Raw genomic sequence first — 21,023 nt, forward strand, 5'->3', positions numbered from 1 at the left:
GAGTTTTCTGCCTACTAAATAGGGATGGACAATAATAATTCCACTGTTGGCTTTTGGGAGAATCAAAGAGAAAGGATGCGAAAAGCTTACAAAAACCAGGCACTCCATAACCAGTGATAACAATGATGTTCATTTTGGATTTGGGAGAATTTATATATTTCCCCATTTCCCAGGCTCTTAGGGCAGACTGAAAGCAACCTATGGGGACTTGCTGCCCAACTGTCACTTCTCTGAGTGCCTCTTTGTTCTGTGCCTCTGGCTTCATCTCTTTGTGCTCTGGGAAGTCCAGGCACATCTTGGGAAGGATTCAGTGGATGGGGGTCAGAGGCAGAGCCCCTGGCTACATACAAGCTCACATTCTGGGAAGTACTGGGTGTTGGGGAGACATTGTTGCCACTTGTCAAAGCCTTTTTACTGCTTGCACAGCACCCTCTGCTCAGATCATTCTAGGAAGTGTGGCCTGCAGCAACAGCAGGCAGCATGACATTCTCCATACTTTCTCAGTTTCCTGATGGCGGCAAGGCTCTCTGCTGGGAGAGGAGCAAACCTAAGCCAGGGGTGTTTAAGAAACTCATAGGATACTTGGAAAGAATTTTAGTCCAATCCTTTTATTCTCCAGATGAGGAGCCCACCACAGGTCACTCATCATGGGACTAGAATCCAAGGCTTTTGGCAGCTGGGTCCAGGTGTGCACCAGGGCAACAGTCTGTCACTTTGTCATCGTCTTCATCCCCATGGCCAATGTCATCGTCATTGAGGAAAACCTTCATGGTCCAGACCTTCCTCTGGGTCTGCTAACTACTAAACAAGTTGTCAAAGGAGGATGCTGGTCATTGGGCTTCTCTCACATCTCTTCTAAGTCTGAGAAGGAATTCATGGGAAAATCAGTTAAATATCCAGTCAGTTTTCTCATATATAAAGGGATAATGAAAAGGTTTTCAGAATTTTTGTGAGGATTCAGTCATATATTGTCACGTATGTAAGTCTATATACTGTGCTCAGCAGAGAGTCTTGACATATATTAGAATTCAAAAAAATCTGTATTCTTTGCCCAACATCTTCTCCCACCCTCTTTACAGAAAAGTGTATTTCAGGTCTCAATAGTTTTTCTACATTAACTCTAAATCCATCCTCCTGGGTATTGATTGAAATATCCTTAGCCCTTTGCAGAGTTCTAGTGCTCTAGACGGCAAACGATTCATGGTGCTGAGCTTGCTTCAAGGGTGCAGACTAGTGATTTCCCAATTTTCCACCCTCTCCACCCCAGGCTGACTGTGAAGTTAGAAAACATAGAAGTGGATCTCAGATCTCTATGACCTTGAACAGAGATGACTGACATTTTTTTTTTCTCCAGAAATAGGGGACTCTGACTATCCAGGAGAGGTTCCCAGAGCACGGTTCATTATTCTCTTTGGGATCTGAGCTCCCCTTTTCTTTCTTTCTTTTTTTAATAATATATATATTTATTTATTTTTAAATTGACATCCAAGTTAGTTAGCATGTAGTGCAATAATGATTTTAGGAGTAGATTCCAGTGATTCGTCCCCTACATGTAACATCCAGTGCTCATCCCAACAAGTGTCTTCCTTAATTCCCCTTGCTCATTTAGCCCATCCCTCCACCCACAATCCCTCCAGCAACCCTCAGTTTGTTCTCTATATTTAAGAGTCTCTTCTGTTTTGTCCCCCTCCCTGTTTTTATATTATTTTTGCTTCCCTTCCCTTCTGTTCATCTGCTTTGTGTCTTAAATTTCACATATGAGCGACGTCATATGATATTTGTCTTTCTCTAATGGATTTCGCTTAGCATGATACCCTCCAGTTCCATCCATGTAGTTGCAAATGGCAAGATTTCGTTCTTTTTGATTGCCGAGTAATACTCCATTGTGTGTGTGTGTGTGTGTGTGTGTGTGTGTGTGTGTGTGTGTACCACGTCTTCATCCATTCATCTGTCCATGGACATTTGGGCTCTTTCCATACTTTGGCTATTGTGGATAGTGCTGCTATAAACATGGGGGTGCATGTGCCCCTTTGAAACAGCACACCTGTATTCCTTAGGTAAATGCCTAGTAGTGCAATTGCTGGGTCATAGGGTAGCTCTATGCTTCATTTTTTGAGGAACCTCCAGACTGTTTTCCAGATGAGCTCCTCTTTTCTGTCTTTCTGCTCAGCTATCCATAATGTAGATTTTCATCATCAGTGAGCAAGTTGGGTGCTCAGGGGGAGGAAGAAAGATAACAAAGAGGAAGCCTAGCACCTAAATAAGAAATTAGTGCATTCCCAAGAATCTCCAGCAAAATTTTTCTTAAGTCTAATTGGCTAGAACCATGTCACATTGCCATTTCTATCCACAAGGAAGGCTAGAAAATACTGTTGTGTGTGTGTGTGTGTGTGTGTGTGTGTGTGTGTGTGTGTGTGTATGTTTAGCTGTGCACTACACCATTCTTGAATAAAGTCACCATGAGTCTGTAAGAAAGATAGGGAGACCCAAGAATGAAGAAGCAAATTATCTTCTTACAATTAGTGTTGAATTTGCAAGATAATTTCTATTGATGTATGTGTATTCATCTTGGTGAGCTAGATTCCTTGTAGGGGTCACATAAGCTGATTATGAACTCATTTGAAGATATAGCTGAAAATATTTGAAAAACTATGAAACAACACATTTAAGACTTTATAAGATTTCTTTCTATTTTCTTAAACCAAATGGTAGCTGTGTAAGGATATGAAACCATTTTACTATCACTTAGCAGATATTATTAAAAGGCATTTGAAGGATGCCTGGGTGGCTCAGTCGGTTAAGCATGTGATTCTTGGTTTTGGCTCAGTTCAAGATCTCACGGTTCATGGGTTTGAGCCCCACATTGGGTTCTGTGCTGGTGGCATGGGGCCTGCTTGGGATCCACTCTCTCCCTCTCTCTCTACCCCTCCCCCGCTCAAACTGTGTCTGTCTCTCTCAAAATAAATAAATAAACTTAAAAAAATGAATTTGGAAGAATTTTATATTTCATTTTTAAACGCACACACACACACACACACACACACACACACACCCCTACGTTATATCAAATTTTAATGGCATTTTAAAGAGAAAAATTTCTTCGTCAGTTTTTTCCTATAATTTTGACTAGCAATTAATTTTGAGTGTGAAAGGTAAATATTTCTAGGAAATAAATCAAAACTGAATATAGTGTCTCACAACAACTGATTCAACCCACTGAAGCTGATAAATGATTATAAATTTTGAATAGTAAGACTTATTCTAAACTCATTTTCCCCATCAAGAGTGCTAGTTTTCAGTCTTCAGCTTACATAACCACTATGAAACGGCCTTCTTAGCAGTTGGAAAAACCCTGACTTTCCCCACTCAGTGATTTCTTAATGAATTTCCTCTCTGGGGTATTTCCTTACAGGCACATGTATAAACACAAAGCAGATTTCTTGCTTGCTTGCTTGCTTTCTCTCTTTCTCTCTCTTCCTTCCTTCCTCCCTCCCTCTCTCCTTTCTTTTCTTTTCTTTTCTTTCTTTCTTTCTTTCTTTCTTTCTTTCTTTCTTTCTTTCTTTCTTTCCTTCTTTCTTTCTTTCTTTCTCTGTCTGTCTCTGTCTCTCTCTATCATGTTTGGTAGCTCTGATGATGTTTATTTTACTCTTTGACACATGTCAAATCTTACCAGATAATGGGATTAAAATCTTATGAACTTTCTGATTCAATATACATGTGATGTGAGATTCTTAATATTGAATTTTGAAAAGCTATCTTATTGATATGAAATGTCACCTTCATTTTAAGTAAGTGGGATTCAGACAAAACCCCTTCACCACTTAACTGATTATAATCATACTAATTCTTGGCATTCGATAGTCAACTAGATTTACTGCTACAGATATTTCTTATTTATTTAATCTGTAATGATTTTCATTTAAAATTACACTTACTTGTGATTATTTTTATTGTAGTAAATAATACTGCCCCAATATGTACAGTGATGACATTATTTTAATGCATTTATTTAAGTAGAAAAAGTGAGTTAGTTAAAATAGGTAAATTACTACTGGTGTATAGTCATGTTTCTTTAATTATAGAATTTGGGGCTACAGCACTTTTTCTGAGGAAGAACATCCCAATTCTTCTCTAAGGAGCATCCCGTGGTGTTAAGGAATTTAACAGCTCAATTCCTCAAGCATGAGTATAGTAGCAATACGAAGAAAAGAAAAATAATATAGCACTTTTTCTCTTTGGCTTTTCAAAATCTTTGTAACTTGTACTTGAAAAAGCGGGATTCAAAGAATGCAAAGAAAACAATCTTATTCTTTCCCCACAGCAGTTCTGTCCAAACATCCTCAATAGGACTGCATCTCCCCAGCTTCTTATTTAAAATCTAAGGCAAGTTGTTTTCAGGGAGTAAAGAGTTCAAGCCACTTGAGTATTTAAAATGTACTGTTTTACATAAGAATCAAATTTTATTTTTTTTTAAATATGAAATTTATTGTCAGATTGGTTTCCATACAACACCCAGTGCTCATCCCAACAGGTGCCCTCCTCAATGCCCATCACCCACCCTCCCCTCCCTCCCACCCCCCATCAACCCTCAGTTTATTCTCAGTTTTTAAGAGTCTCTTATGGTTTGACTCCCTCCCTTTCTTTTTTTTTCCTTCCCCTCCCCCACGGTCTTCTGTTAAGTTTCTCAGGATCCACATAAGAGTGAAAACATATGGTATCTTTCTCTGTATGACTTATTTCACTTAGCATAACACTCTCCAGTTCCGTACACAATAAAGAAATTGTGATTTATATACACAATGGAATACTACTTGGCAATGAGAAAGAATGAAATATGGCCTTTTGTAGCAAGAATCAAAATTTCGACTGTCATTTACTGTGAAAACACCTCTCAGTTTGGGTCTGCTTTAGACAGGACACCTCCTTCCTGGAGGAAAGAGTACTCTCTCTTTTTGTCTGACACTCCTCCCCAGCTTGCTAAGGGAGATTTCTGTTCCTTGCAGACTAAGGGGCAGAAATGAGGAGAGCTGAAGGGCAGAAAACATCTTCCTCGATTGGTACCTTCCCACCTTGATGTCAGGCTGGTAGGGGTTGAGTGCACTGGGGGTCCATCACTGGGATTCCTTGGCTTGGCACCTTTGGGATTCCAAGGCACTTATTAGCTAGGTGCTCATGATTCCCCCCTACATCCCACCCCAGACTGTTCATCGAAAATCTCCAGTCTCATTCTCTTCAGGTCTCCTTGCTTCACCTGATGTCGCTTTGCAGCAAGGTCTAAGACCACTCAGGTGGTTTCTTTCACATGGCTTACATGTGGAAGGACAGGCCATCCCAATACTATTGTTCCCGCTTAGCTGTGGCAGACAGACTCTAGGGTGCTCTATTGCTTCCTGCTTCCGGTGTTCTGGCCCTTTTGGGATTGCTTCCCCCTGAGTATAGGTGAGACCTATGACTCGTTTTGAGTAAATAGAATACAGCACAGTGACAGAATGTGTGTGATTATGTGCATGTGATTACATGATCACATTACAGGAGGCCAGCATGTCTTCCTGGCATCTTTTTCTCTTTCTTGCTGGCTTTGAGGAAGCAGGCAGCCATGTTGAGGAGCTCCACGTGGCCAGGGACTGTGGGCTGCCTTTAGGAACTTAAGAGTAGACTCTAACCAACAGCCTACAAAGACTTCCAGGCAATTACTCAGGGGGGAAGAAAAAATGGTGGGCAGGGGGTGGGGTGGGGCTCCGTCCCTCTGTCCTACAGCTGCAAGGAATTGGATTCTGTTACCAACTGGGGAAACTTGAAAATGAATCCTTCTCCCAGACAAGCCTCAGTTGAGACCAAAGCACTGCCAACACTTTGATTGCAGCCTTGTGAGACCCTGAAGCAAAGAACCCAGTTAAACCCTGCCGAGTCCTGACCTATAGAAACTGTGAGATGATAAAGCCATGTTGCCTCAAACCTCTAAGGCTGTGGTAATTTGTATGCAGTGATAGATAAATACACTGGCCATCAGGGTCAAAAGCCCTAGCCCTGGCCTCTTTTAGTTCCTCAGAGTGTATTAGACTCAAGTCTATCAACTTCCCCAAACTGTGAGGCTCCACATTAAGTTCCCCCCGGGGGGGTCCCCTTGCCACTTGTCTCTGAGCCTAGAGATGAGGGAGTTCTCCTTCCTTCTCCTACAGTGGGAAGGGGGAGGGCGGGAAACTCAGAGAACCTCCACGATTTTCTTCCGGTTAGATTGTCAGTAAAGTTTTCAAGTGACAGTCTGTTGCTAATGAAATTCTCTGAGTTTCAACTCCATATTTAAATTTCTTTTATAGGCTGGTTGAGAAAACCATTTTTGGCTATTTCTTTTGCAACTTCTGCTCCGGTGAATGGCACTTCCGTTTGTAGATAGGGAGCAATCATCAAATAAGTCCCCTGGCAAATCAAGAAGGGGGTGGTGATGGTGCTGGGAGTAGTCCCCCCAAGTGCAGGAAGTAAGGGGAAGCATGGCCTGTAGAAATTTTTAAAATAATAACAAAACTGCCATCCGCCTTATAACATCCACGTGTAAGCAATTCTAAACAATACCGATAATAAAATACTCTCCGGGGGAAAAAAAAAATCTTTCGTTGATCTAAATTCTGAAATAAAAGCGGCCCGTTCCTGGGCAGATCCCTCCCGTCTGCTCCGTCCTTGGCAGGACGCCGGGCCATCTATTGGAACCTGAGCACAATCCCCTGCTGTGTGAGTCCTGTAAACATCCGGAAGGAAGCTTCAGCTTCTAGCCTTTCCAATACTTTCTGCTCTTCCGCGGGACCCTTTGCTGCCATCTGCTGGGAAACTGTGAAAAGCACATAAATCCGTGATGGTTGCGAAAGTGAAGAACCTCACAGATGGGTGTGCGAGCGCGCACTCCTATGTGGCGCTGCTGTGCGGGTGCGCGCGGGCGTACACGCAACTCAGAAAGCACATGGAACGTTTGGCTTCGTCTAACATATAAAGAATTCCATGAAAATCTTCCACCTTGCTTTTCTTTTCGTTTGGCCTAGCGGGAATGGTGCCAGGAGATCACTTGGGTGGGCCTCCGGATAAGTGTTGAGCGGGAAGCGGGGAAGGAGGAGGCGGGACGCTTTGGAGAAAGTGAAGGAGTCAGGCTGTGGCTGGGTGGGCTTCGCTTTGTTGTCCAGGAGAGCACAGCGGGGAAGGAAAGGAAGAGGAGAAGGCAGCTCACGCGTACAGAGGAAGGACGGTGCCGGGCACTGTTGTTAAGCATCGGCTCATTATTTTCTCACCCCCTTCACTCTCCCTATTGTGCAAAGAGAGGAAGACACGGGGGAGTGAAGGGACTCACCCAAGATAAGATTGTTTTATGTCCGAGGAAGTAAATGGCGAGGCTTCTGGAGGGAAGGTGCGCAGGCATCCGATCCGCGGGGTTAGACATGCGTGCCCTGCCTTCTCTGAGCCCATCCTGACCCTGAGTGAGCTCTGGGAGGACACTCTTGGCAGAGGGACTCACGGTGATGCCCAGGTCAGCGGCCCGAGGTTCCAGGACAGGACGTGCCCACGCGAGCAGCCTCTCTCTCTGCTGCGGCTCCCCCAGAAACGAATGCAGGTGAGCAATTTCCATTTTCTGTGAGGGCATGAGGAAGGGAGTGTCCTTTGCTTCTGCCTTCGAAAATAGAAACAAATCTTACACCAAGCCGGCTGCAACTCTGTCATTAGCGCTCACCCCGGAGGTCACAGCAGAATGTCACCTACTGGTCACTGCATGCCTCTGAGACTGAACGTCTTTGCCTCCTGAGTTTGCGGGAAAACATTTATCCTGTCTCAGCGGGGGGTGAAGAGGGAAAGGAAAGCATGACTGTATCTGACTGTTGGGGAATGGAAACTTGATATGTTTTCATGAGACTCCTCTTCCAACTACTTTCAGTGTTTTGAGATGAAGCCTACTGCTTGATTAATGTAAAGTATCTTTGAGGCTGAAAGCCTTCTTTCCCATCAGTTCTGAAGCGAGCAGTCCCTCTGCCTTTGATGATTCACGTGCATGACAATGACATCTGGTCCCGCAAAGAGTACTCTCACTGTTGTTCAGGAGGGTACCCTGAAACACAGAAGAGGAAGAAAGAAGACCAAACAAGAAGTATGTGTATTATTGAAGTGACTGGGAGGCTCAGTCAGTGAAGCGTCTGACTTCAGCTCAGGTCATGGTCTCACAGTCCGTGAGTTCGAGCCCCATGTTAGGCTCTATGTTGACAGCTCGCAGCCTGGAGCCTGCTTCAGATTCTGTGTCTCCCTCTCTCTCTGCCCCTCCCCTACTTGCACTCTGTCTCTCTTTCTTTCTCTCTGTGTCAAAAATAAATAAGCATTAAAAAATTTTTAAAAAGGAAGTATATATATTATTTATGTACACCTAACACATGTACTTAATATATGTCTACACACACATATGTATGCTTCTTGTTTGACATTCTTTCTTGAATATCTTAAATTTCTTAAAATATTTATACATGCCATTCAGAGACTTTCATAAGCTGCAAAGCAGTATGAAACTGGTATGTTAAACAATAATGACATAATTCCAGTGTCCATAGGAGACTTATAGTTTCTTTTTTTCTTCTTTTATTGTTCTTGTAGTGGTTCTGAAAGGATCAGGTCTGCTTCACAGAACGGTAGGATGATAAATGTTTGAGAAGAATTTTTAATGTTCATATTGTAATTAATGACATTTTTGAAATACACACAAGTTGGGGCGCCTGGGTGGCTTGGTCGGTTAAGCGTCCGACTTCGGCTCAGGTCATGCTCTCGCGGTTTGTGAGTTCGAGCCCGCGTCGGGCTCTGTGCTGTCAGCTCGGAGCCTGGAGCCTGCTTCAGATCCTGTGTCTCCTTCTTTCTCAACCCCTCCCCTTCTCTCACTCTGTCTCTCTCTCTCTCTCAAAAATAAATAAACATTAAAAAAATTTTAAAAAATACACACAAGTATAGGAAATGATAAAAACTGATAGCTACATATTTACCCTAGAGATTCAAGCATTCTCATTATTTATTTTCTGTATTTATTTAGATCCACCCTTTCCCTGCTCAGAAATTAACGGTTGCACACAGCCTTAAAGCTTCTATTTTTGTCTCCTTTCCTCCTTCCCTAGAGGTGTCCATAGTGAGGAGGGAACTTCCTTGATCTCTAAGTCCACATTTCCTGTGGCAAAACTTCCCATAGAGAAATACACCTTCTTTCCATTCCTTCACCCCCAACTCTCCTTCAGAGAAGGAGTGATATGTGTAACTGCAGAGTTTGGAATCAGGGATTGGGTTCATACAGCTCAGCCCCCATGACTTCATTCGTTCATTTGTTCGCTCGTTCCTTCCTTCCTTTTCTGCTAGATGTTTCCTCTTAGAGGAGAGACCTGTACTGTCTCAGCTCTGCCAGTGATTGTTTGGTTACATCGATTAAATTCTATCTGGCCTTGAACTGAAGGAATGCTTTTCTTTCAGCTTGCCACGAATAAAGTGATTTGTTTTGTTTTGTTTTGTTTTCACCTGAATATTTGCTCTTATTTTTCAAGTGGTTTCTAACCATGGGATGAGAAGAAAGGGTTATTTTTTTAGTGGTTCCTTAATCCCCCTAAAATCTGTCTCCAGAGACTAGGAACTTTAAAATAAAAGTAAAAACTGGCATTTGGGGGAGTTTGAGGCATGTGTTGGAGCCTTGATTGGGTGGCTTCAGGTCAATAATCAGTTGAGTTCAGTCTTGGTTAGAAGTTGGCAAGATGAGAATATGTCTCTTTGACGGGTCAGGTAATGCTGGGAGATGAGATGACCAAGCCTCATTTGGACGATGGATGCTTCTGGGACAGTTGAGAGTATTAAAAGCTAATAGCAGGAGTATGGTAGGAAGACAAAAATGCCCAGGCCAGAAGATAAGGGAAAGGAAAACAGAATATAGTCTAACCAACGAACAACGTCAACCTTTCATGAATAGATAAGGGAATGGGCCAATTTAAGAGGCGTAGCTCAGTGGAGTCTTTCAGAAAGTAGGAAAGAAGGATATAGAATATTAGGGTCATATGTGATTACTGCAGAAAAAGAGGCTGCAGAGAAAAGAAACATTTCCACTACTTTGAGAGACCATGGTATTTTAGTGTGAAGTACCATACTAAACGCCTGTGGACTTAAAAGGTAAGAAAAGGGACGCCTGGGTGGCTCAGTCAGTTAATCATCTGACTCTTGATTTTGGTTCAGGTCACGATCTCACAGTCATGAGGTTGAGCCCCAGAGCCCCATGTCCGGCCCTCCTTAGCCTCCCCCCCAGCCTGTGGCTTCACAGGCATAGATAGAAGTTTAAGTCCAGGATTTCCATCAGAGGGATTCTTTGGCTGAATTACAATGAGGACAAGGGAAACTGCACCTACGAGCCTGGTTTTATAGGCCTAAGTGATTGCATTGCAAGAGAAAGTGGGCACAGCTACTGTGGAAAAAGACCATACCGCTACAGAGATCTCACACTCGATGCAGCATGGGGGTTCCAGGGATGCAGAAACCAGAGAGGAAAAGGACACAAAGAGGTTCTGAATAAGCTCAATGGGACAGAAGTGCCACCGGAGTGACTTCATAACCTGGGGTGACCACAGATTTCTATGTTTTGCAGAAGTACCTGTGATGGTTAATTTTATGTGTCAACCTGACTAGGCTAAGAGAGGCCCAGAGCGCTGGTAAAACGTTATTTCTGTGGCTGCCTACCAGAGGGTGTCTCCAGAAGAGATTAACATTGGATTTTGAATCGGGTGACTAAGTGAAGTAGATGGCCGCCACTGCTAAGTACGGACTCATTGAATATGCCGAGGGCCTGACAGAACAGAGAAGAAGGGTGGCTGTGCTCTCTCTGCTTGAGCGGAGGCATCCGTTTATTCTTCTCTCAGACATTGGCACTCCTGCTTCTCAAGCCTTTCCATTGGGACTGAAGGACACAGCCAGCTCTCCTGGCTCTCCAGCTTGCGGGCAGCGGCCTGTAGGATATAACCACGTGACCAGTTGCTGCACTACATCTTCTCTCTCTCCCCCCTCCTCCCCTTCTCCCCCTCCCGCCCCCCCGTCCCCTCTCCCTCCTACTGGGTCTGTTTCTCTAGAGAACTCGTAACATAGTCCCATAATGTCTGAAAGCTTACCCTGAGAGAGAAAGCACCATGCCCCCTCACCCCACCGCAGACAGCATTTTAATAAAGGTGCCCAAATTCAGTTTTGTTCAGCCATCTTCCATTCTAGAAAGCCAGAATTGATTGACATCCTTGAGCATGAATATCAAGGTTGCTTTTTCTCCATCTCCATCCTTCCTTCAGATACTTCCGAGTTACCCCTTTGGTTAGGAAACGGTGTTGTAGGATCTAGGTTACCTATGGGGAATCTGGAAACAGAGCTTTTCATGGGATAACTGTTTGAAAGGTTCGTTTGGGGTTTGTTTTCTAAATTTTGTAAACGTGGAGCAGAGGAAAGTTGGAATGCTGCCAAAGGATCCCCAACTCTATGCAGAGTCTGAGGGAAGCATCCCTGGGTGAGAGGTAGATCAGAAAATGCGGCCCAGATGAAAATGGGGTAACACACTGGTCTCCTCAGATCCGTTTTCCACTTTGTGCTTCTCAGCAGTCCGTGACTTGTGGTTGGAGATCCACGTGGTTTTAAGGAGCTGACTTCTCCCCCCCTTCCAGGGTGCCCTAGTCCGAGGCTGTCAGTCAGTGCCTTTGATCCCTCCCATGGCAGTGATTGGTTCAGCCTGGACATGTGACCCAGCAGGGTCCAATCAGAATGATTGTCAGTAGTCTTGTTTTAAAACTTCCGACCAAAATAGACATAAAACAAAACAAAACAACCAAAAAAACCCCACAACCCTGGTATAAAACCTAAATATCTCCGGTGTGATCAGTCAGAAATACAGAATATCACTTTTTGCTTCCTTTGGTCATTGGTGTGCAGCACTAGAAAAACAGGCGCTGGGAGGTCCTCCTGTAGCCGAAGAAACAAAACCTTCAAGAGGTTAAGAGCCACAGAGTCCTCTGTAAAAGCAAAAACCCTCTTCGAATTTATTTTGTTGAGCGAAAACAGATACTAATGTAGGTCTCTCATAAAAGCCAAGTGGCATAATACAAACTTTTGAAACATGGGAGATACCTGTGTTCTGTTGGATCTAGAATATTTTAAACTAATTAAATATGCCTTATACATTTGTATGAAGCTTTTTTTATACAATAAACAATGTGCTTTCTTTCTATTGCTTTCTATTGCTTTTAGAAACACAAAGATAAGAGGCGCCTAGGTGGCTCAGTTGGGTAAGCCCCCAACTCTTGATTTATTTTGGCTCAGGTCACGATCTCACAGTTCAGGGATCAACTCCCCCACGCCCACCCTCTTGTCGGGTCAGGCTCTGTGCTGACAGAGCAGAGGCTACTTGGGATTCTCTCTCTCCCACTTTCTGTGCCCTTCCCCCACTGGTGCCCTCTCTGTCTCTCTCTCTCAAAAACAAAAAAAAAAACACAAAAATGATTTGTTTACTGTGACAAAGATCACTGTCTCTCTGATTCAAATTGCAATTCAGATGGGCAAATTGTCTAAATACTGTACACTGGGCCTTAGAAATTAAGGCTAGAAAATGAGAAGACCAGCAACCAGCCGTTCGTGAGGAAAGACATGGGAAGCAAAGATGGAGAGAGACAGTAGAGTTTGTCTTCTCTAGTACAACCAAGCGGAAAACTTGGGCTCCCCTCCCACCAGGAATTTCGGCTCACCCAACGGTGCCTAGGCTGGTAGGTTTTTCCAGGCCGTAGAAAATTGATACTAAGCTGAGGAATCCACTAAAGACTGTGACAATTCATGATTATTTATTATTTTGCGCTCGATGGCGCAAAAGAAATATGTTAAGAGGATGTCTAATGCTGATATCGAATAAGTATGCTGCCTACAACTGCTACCTTGTCTTGTTTCGCTCTTGTTCCAAATTTAAATTATCTTCTCTGTCACTTCATTGCTCCCTTAAAATGTTGGCATTTTGTTCCATGAGTGAAGAGGTGCCCGAAGACAGATTTGCTGCCTCTCCTCTTCCCTGCTTCACGCAGCTTGGATGTTTGGCATTTGACACTTGGTCACACCATTGTCCATCCAGATCAGTGTGTGCAAAGGTCAGCGCCTTGAAAGCAGAAGCAATTTGTTACGATTCTAACACAGAGTGACAAGTGAGAGACCTAACTGGGAGGGAGGCAGGTCCTGGATGCCCAGGGCACTGAATGCTTCCTGCAGGCACTGAGCTGTGTCCGGGAGGCAGTCGGCAGCCACCAGAGGATTTAAGCACGGTGATGACAAAATGGCAATTGTATTTCCAGAGGTCCCTAATTAGTAGTGTTTGCAAGGGCAAGGAGAGGCAAAGAAGGTCAGAAGATGCAAAATAAAAGGGCAAAGCATGTAATATTAATATTAGACAGCAAAAAGTCCTTATGACCAAAACACACAATACACAAATAATAAAAAAAAATAATTTGAAGATTTGCCTAGAGATATGAGAAACTAACAAAAACACCAGTCGTGAGAGTTTTTAACGTGCGTCTTGCAAGTTTTGAGAAACGTAAGCAAAAAAACCCCAAACAAACAAACAAACAAAAAAAACCCCAGTATTTGAATCATAAAATGCTTGACTTAACCAGTATAAAGGAAACATGGTTTTTAAGCTCACTTGGTACATTGATGATAATTCACCATAAATTCATCCCCAAGAAGACCTCATTCAATTAAAAACAAAAAACTCCAGGTCACATTCACTAACCCCATTGCAAGAGAAGTGGAAATAAATAACACAAATATTTGTTACCACTATAAAAAATTTCAAGACTTATGAAAATGTATAGATTTTTAAACTCTCCATAACCAAACTTAAAATCTGAAGTGAATATATTTTGTTCATTTGCAACAAACGTGTGAAATAATGGTTTGGAGGACGAATTAGGATGGGGGAAGCAATAGAAACTCAAACTCTGGCATCAGGAGAATTCTTCTAGCGCTCAAGGCACAGCCTGCACCGTACTGACTACAGGCATGTGGAAAACAGCGCTGTCTTCAAGTGCCCAGCAACACAAAGACGCACAGTTCTGCTAGCACCTGCCCTGTAATGCTGATTCTTGCCATCTCCCTCCCTCTCATCACCCTTTGTCCCCGAATATTCCCTCACAAAACTTCCCCTGTTGGCTTAGCCTGTACCTCAGGGCCACCACACCCCGTTCTTTCTCCTTCAAGATTCTTTGTGAGTTCTGTTTTTTTAGTTTTTTTTTTTCTTCCTACACAATGGAACTTCCTAGTCAGTTTCCTTTGGGTAGCTTTTCTAGAAGCTTAGAAAAACAAACAAACAATCATCTTTATGGCTACTTGCCAAGCACCTTCTTATGACCTGCATTAGCCCTGAAACAATTCCGCAAGCTAGTTATTGTTAAGTAAGCTTTGTTTCTGTGACAGAGCATGTACGTGATTCACATCCGTGGAATGTTTAACGCCTTGTATGACCCCAAGAGAGGATTCGAGTAAATCCTAGTGTTGTATACTATAGTGGACCTACATTCATAGTGCTGTCGAGGTGTTTTGCCACGCCGTACGTCCTAGTTCCCTTTGTGCCTCTTTCTGTCTGCAGCTCCTTCATTTTGAAGCTTACTCAGTCTAGAATAGATATGTGTGGAAGGAATAAACTTGAGTTTGGGGCCGGAAAACCTAGGTTCAAATCCTGGATCTTGCAACTTACCAGCCATTTTGACCAAGTTCGCTGCGGTTAGGCAGTGCCCTGAGTGGCCCAGGGTTGCCCCCTTGTGAACCTGTGATAAACTGGATGAATGCAGAGCCCTGCACATTCCACTTCCTTTTTTGTGCCAGAGCAGTGCTAATGTCATGGAGACCCTCACTGAGGAGGCCCTTAAAACGCGTACACAACCACACACAGTTCTTAGAATGTAAAGGTGCAGGACTGGACTCTACTTGAGAGACCAGTATCCGTCTTAGAAATATGGGACATCAGGGCTAGAAGGGACCCGGAGATCTCCCTACCTGAAGTAGGAGAAAACCGTGGCCCCAAGAAAGAACGCAACTCAGATCATGAAGGTAACGGATTTGTAACCCAGTTTCCCTGACCGTTCCTTTTCCTCCGTAACCTGCCTCATCTCCTTCACATTGAGTTCATATATGCAGTTGAGCCACAAGAGGGAGGCGGTGGGCAAGAAAACGTGCTCTGAATTTCCACCTAACCCCCGTGTCTGGAGGCTCAGGGAGACTCTCCAGAAAGGCAGGCCTACAGCTGGGGTTGTGTGTACTAGATCTGGTTGGATCCCACTTCTATCCTATATTAACCTGCGGACTTAGTGGGTAAATTAATTTGTCCCTCTGAGCTTGTTTCCTCTGTTTGCTAAACAGAGATACTAGTGTATAGAAAGTTGTTTGTGAGGATAATTGAGATTGCAGATAAAAAGCTCAGCACAGAGTTGATTCTCAAGATAGGTGTTCGCGATGATGACAGATGATACTGACAAGGGTTTCATTTCAATGAGCACTTTTTTGTGCCCTCCATCCCATCTCATCCTCTGCATATCCTCTACATCTCATCCTCTAGAGGGTAGGTGAAAGGAATCATTTGGACTTTGTCTGATTGTTACGTGCTCCAGTCTCCTCTCTTCCCCATCGCCACATTCTGGAAAGTCTGAGCACCTGCCTGGAAGTGGGCTTGAATTAAGGTAGAAGGAGAGAGTGACACTAAAACCTCACCTGATCTCATATTCTGTGGGATTTGGATTGTGGATGGATGGGACACCAGAAACACCGCCATGCCCTCTTGTCCTTTTTGTGGAAAGTGGACCTTGCTGCAGGAGGTGAGGGTTGAGGAACGCTCCAGGATGAATGGCCAGGTGGCGCCACCAATGCCTGGCTTCCTTCCTTCCATCTTGGTGGAGCAGCTGCTGGCCTCGGATGCAGGAAACAGCTTGAACCAGAGCCCGAGGCTCCTGCATGCCAGGAGTTGGGCATCTGGACCACGCACCATGGAAATCTGTCAAGGAGGAGCTGTTGGAGTAACTCGTGATCTCTGGAGCTAGGGGTGTCTTCGGAAGGGATGGAGCTCACCTGGTCCTTTCTAATGACGCCGACAGATGAGAACAGACTTGCACGATGCCATGGAGTGGGCCAGGGGAAGAGTCAGGAAGAAATTACAAAGTAAAATGAAATCGGGACTTTGAATAGTTCTGCAGTACCCAGGTCCCTCATGGCTGGGCCGTTACCGCCGTTGAGTGTTCTGTTGTTTCGTTTGGTTTCTTGTGCTGTTTCACACACTGCAGAGCTTCACCATTTTATGCTGACTCTTCTGCAGCCCTGCCTCCTCCACAGGAATTTTAGATTACCCACACCCCTTCTTAGGCCAGCCATGAAATAACCAACCACCTTATGTTCCCCGAATGCCCCCTACGGTTCTCACTCTCTATCCAAAATGGCTAATTGGGGCACCTGGGTGGCTCAGTAGGTTAAGCGTCTGAGCCTTGATTTCAGCTCAGATCACGATCTCACAGTCATGGCATCAAGCCCATTGTCGGGCTTTGCCCTGACAGTGTGGAGCCTGCTTGGGATTCTCCCTCTCCCTCTCTCCCTCTGCTCCTCCCCTAGTCTCGCTTGAGCACACACGTACTCTCTCATCTCTAAAAAATTTAAAAAAAGAAAAGCTAATAAACGATTTTTTTCACAAGGAATTGAGGTGAATAAAATTGAATCTAACTTAATGCACAAGTACTATTATTCTTCTAATAATGTTGGACATCGTGAGTGGAATCAAACAATTTTCTGGAACCTGATAATACAGATCCCTAGAGCTCACCGGCAATTCTTTGGGCAGAGGAAATGGAAAGAGCAAAGCTCTTGAGGCCAGTGTGTGCCTGGTGTTTCTGGGGAGGTGGTGAGTCTGAAGTGGAGGGCCAGGGGGTGGAAGGGGACAGGGCAATGTTGTCTGCCCATCTGCCCTGGCTGGGGGCCAGATCATAAAAAGATACTGAGGACTCGAGCTTTCATTCCGAGTGACATGGGAGGCGTCAGGGGATTCTGAGCCAAGGAGAGACAGGATCTGACTTGTGGGTTCTCAGGATCACTCTGCCACCATGCTGTGTTGAAAACAGACCACAGGCAGGCAAGAGGAGATGTGGGGAGAACGGTCAGGAGGCTATGTAGTGGCCCAGGAGAGAGGGTGGTCGTTCAGACCACAGTGAGGCAGCTCAGAACAAACCTGGGGAGGCTGGTTAGGCACTTCTCTTTCTTCCCCTCCGCCTCCCCACGTTCAGCCTTATCGGATACCCAGTTATCAGCCAGGGTCTCCCCAGGAAACAATTCATCCCACAGGATTCATTTGAAGGGGCTTTGATGAAGGCCATTAGGGAAACTTAGAAGGGGTGGAAGGCACCCAAGATGAGAAATGGCAAAGCTGCACCCCCTCTCAGGCTGAAGGCAGGAGAGGACGACCACATTACTGGAGTCCAATGAGAGCAGGAGTCGGGGAAGAGGAGATGGTCTGCAGGCTAACTGTGAAGGGCACAGCTACAGCAGAGGCTGTGCCGGTGCAGGGAGAGCATAGGGGAAGAAATGCTTTGCCCCTAATTCTCCAAACAACGCCACATGGTTTCCTTTATTATCCCAAATTTATAGGAGATTTGAGATTTTGCCAGGGGCACAATTGGCGAGTGGCCAGATTACGTCTAGAGCTCACATCTGCTGCCCTGGGACTTTTCTATTGTACCACATGGGGTCCCACCCTGGGAGAAATGATGAGATGAAACTTGGCCTTGGCTCACGGGGCTAATGAATGTGGAAATCGGCAGTACGGGTGGATGGGAAGACAGGGTATCCCCTCGCTCCTTTCCTGCCCCTCCAGGGAGAAAAAAAGAGGTGGCAGTGAGTCTAAAAACCAACTTCGGTGTCTCCATTGCTATTGCTGATGTTTTATGTAGTCGTTCTTGTGTCTAGAGTCACCTTCTAGAGGGTCAAGGCTGTGGCTCACTTAGAGTGCGGGAGGGGCACACTTGTGTGCCGTTTACCTCCAGGAGCCCCACCAGGTTCACAGGGTAAAGACCAGAGAAGAATGTCCTGGTGCTTCTGGCTTAGACACCATCTACTCTTTGTTACAGGAGACACACGACTAGATAAGATGTCGGCCTCACCTCCTGGAGTCCTGTGTGCAAATGCTACTGTGTTTGCAGATAGCTAAGCTCGAGCTCTCCCAGTTGAAGAGTTCAGCTGGCCCCAGGGTGTATCAAGGCCTGGGCTTTATGGCTCGAGAGGCTCAGGTCTGCAGAAGGAGTAGTCATGAGATACTGTGTGGAAGGTGGTATAGACGGCAGGGGAGGAGGTGTTCCAATCAGCTGGTTCATACTGACAAAGAGATGGTCAGATGGGAAGGAGCAAGAATCTATGTGGCAGCTAACCAAATGTGGAAGCACTGGGGGCCGGGGGGCTGGTCCTTAGAACGTGTCTCTTTCGGTTCCTCACTTGGAGGATGAAGAAACAAAAACCTCAACGTCGCTTTGAGTGTAGCCGCTGAGCAGAGATGAGAATTGGGGCCATCTCACTCCCAGTTCTGTACCTTCTCATCTTTGGCCCCCTTGCTCCTCAGTCTTCACAGAAACGAGTTCTGGGGTAGAGTCCAGCGGATTCTCTGTGTTCTGGTTTTCTCTGGCTACTACTGCGCATCTCTGCCCCCTGTTAGCTCCTGCTCCTACGGTTTTCATACCCTTTTCCTAAAAGCCATCCGCAAGAGCTAAAATCTTATTGAATCAGGCTTTCAGGCTTCATTGGCCCCTCAAAATGTTTCCATATAGAGTAGATCTTCAAAGTTCTCATGATAAGAAAACAACTGTTTTAACTGTGTGCAGTAAGGGACGTAAACCAGACATTGTGGTGATCCTGTTGCAATCCATGCAAACGTTGAATCATTCTCCTGTACACCTGAAACTCATATAACGCCCTATGTCAACGATCTCTCAAAAAAGAAGTATCAAATATAGAAATCCAACGTCCTAATTCAATTGAAAGAGTTCTTGTGCTGGGGGCAGGGGCGGGGCGGGAATGGGCAGACAAGTTTCAATCTGTTTGCATTTGAATATCACTCCACAGTTTACAAAACACTTGGATGTTCTTTGTCTCAGTTTATCACAGACAGGATCCTCCCTTGCCAGAGCTCAAGCGGAGGGCAGATAAATTGCCATGTGCTGGGGCTGTGAAGAACTCTTAGGGCTTGCCCTCTGAGCTTGGCATAGAGGCAGAGGTCCTCCCCCATGAAGAGTGGGGGTTCTTCAGAGACCCATCTGATTTCAAATCTGGACTTCGCACTTCCTTGCTGTGTGATCCTAGCTTGGTGTCCTAACTTCTCTGAGCCTCAGCTCTAACTTGGAGCTAATGATAACCTTCCTTGTAGAGCTGTTGAGGAAATTAAACAGAGATATGTCTGTAAAGCATCTCGTCTCGCGCCCTGCTCAGATGAGCCCCTCGATAAACAGCAGCTAGTTCTCAGATTCGGATACCCTGAGTCAACTTCTGTTACTGCAATGGCACATCCAGGGGCAGAACTCACAGCCCCAGTCCCTTGAGCTTTAAAAAAAAAAAGAAATTGTATATACTTTTAAGTCACCTACTATTTTATGTATTAAAACAAATTATAATGAATGGTTGCTGGAGAGTAGCATTTCTTTGGATTAATGAATCTACTTTAGGAAGCTTGAGATAGCTGATCATTCCAAGTTCAGGGGCCAGAGGAAATGACACTGTGAGAAATACTGTATCAAGCCACTGAAGATGGATTTGGAGAAGTGCTAAGATATTTTATTTAGCTTTTTGGGAATTTATTTTTTCCTGCTGCAAAGTCACAAGATAAAATCCAATGTACCAAAAATAATGTCTTTATCGCTCTTGATAAAACGGAAGTGTGGGGAGAATTATTTGCCGTAGACTGTTGGTGATTATTATTTTCTCTGAATTCGGTGTTCAAAGAAAGGGAGATTAAATTTCCCTCAAGTTGTAGGCCTTTAGGGGCGCCTGGGTGGCTCAGTTGGTTAACTTCTGACTCTTGATTTTGGCTCAGGTCATGATCTCATGGTGTCATGGGTTCAAGCCCCGCATCCTGCTGTGCTCACTGAGAGCACACAGAGCCTGCTTGGGATTCTGTCTCCCTCTCTGCCCCTGCTCTGCTCTCTCTCTCTCTCTCAAAATGAATAAATAAACTTAAAAGGGGGGGGGGGGGCGCCTGGGTGGTTCAGTGGGTTAAGCTTCCGACTTCAGCCCAGGTCGTGATCTCATGGTTTGTGGGTTCAAACCCTGTGTCAGGCTCTGTGCTGACAGCTAGGAGCCTGGAGCCTGCTTCTGATTCTGTGTCTCCCTCTCTCAGCCCCTCACCCGCTCACGCTCTGTCTCTCACTCTCTCTCAAAAATAAACATCGAAAAAAAAATTGTAGGCCTTTAGAATTCATCTTTTGAAAAAAATAAGAAACAATGCTTGTGTTTCCTTTTAAAACATATACATTTGTTCAGTTTCAGTGGTTTGACTCGTCTGAAATCCATTCTCTAAGAAGTTGAGATAAAAACCTAGTTTGCTGAATCGGCAAAATGATTGCAGGGCAGTAAATGAGCGCAGTTGAGTGAGCTGACAATGGTAAGGAAGACTGTGATATGTGTACATTGCTTTGATGCGGGCAGGGGTTCGTTGGGCTATTGTCACTGAACAGACCCTGTCCTTATGCATCTCTAACAATTATTTTATGTGTTAGTAACGTATAGGCACAGGTGTCTGGGATTATATGTTAAGCATGTTAAGAGTGATTTCTTTTTTTTTTTTTAACATTTATTTATTTTTGAGACAAAGAGAGACAGAGCATGAACGGGGGAGGGTCAGAGAGAGAGGGAGACACAGAAGCCGAAACAGGCTCCAGGCTCTGAGCAGTCAGCACAGAGCCCGACGCGGGGCTCGAACTCACACACCGCGAGATCGTGACCTGAGCCGAAGTTGGACGCTT

At 44.7% G+C, this 21,023-nt stretch overlaps 1 protein-coding gene across 4 annotated transcripts in view; it reads left to right on the plus strand.

Annotated features, from left to right (window-relative positions):
* The window catches only part of LOC109246511 (membrane-spanning 4-domains subfamily A member 4A-like), a 168,081-nt gene that overhangs the window by 115,829 nt on the left and 31,229 nt on the right, over positions 1-21,023 (plus strand). Inside the window, exon 1 of one of the 4 annotated variants that reach the window (XM_019414522.2) lies at positions 6,971-7,594. The exons of the other annotated variants lie outside the window; for them this stretch is intronic. Coding sequence (XP_019270067.1) covers positions 7,503-7,594 — 92 coding nt within the window. The 5' untranslated portion in view covers positions 6,971-7,502. Of the gene's footprint in view, positions 1-6,970; positions 7,595-21,023 lie in introns of those variants that run through there. 4 annotated transcript variants of the gene reach the window in all.

The sequence above is a fragment of the Panthera pardus genome, unplaced genomic scaffold (assembly GCF_024362965.1).
Source record: "Panthera pardus isolate Hobbes unplaced genomic scaffold, ASM2436296v1 HiC_scaffold_12, whole genome shotgun sequence".
NCBI classification, from domain to species: domain Eukaryota; kingdom Metazoa; phylum Chordata; class Mammalia; order Carnivora; family Felidae; genus Panthera; species Panthera pardus.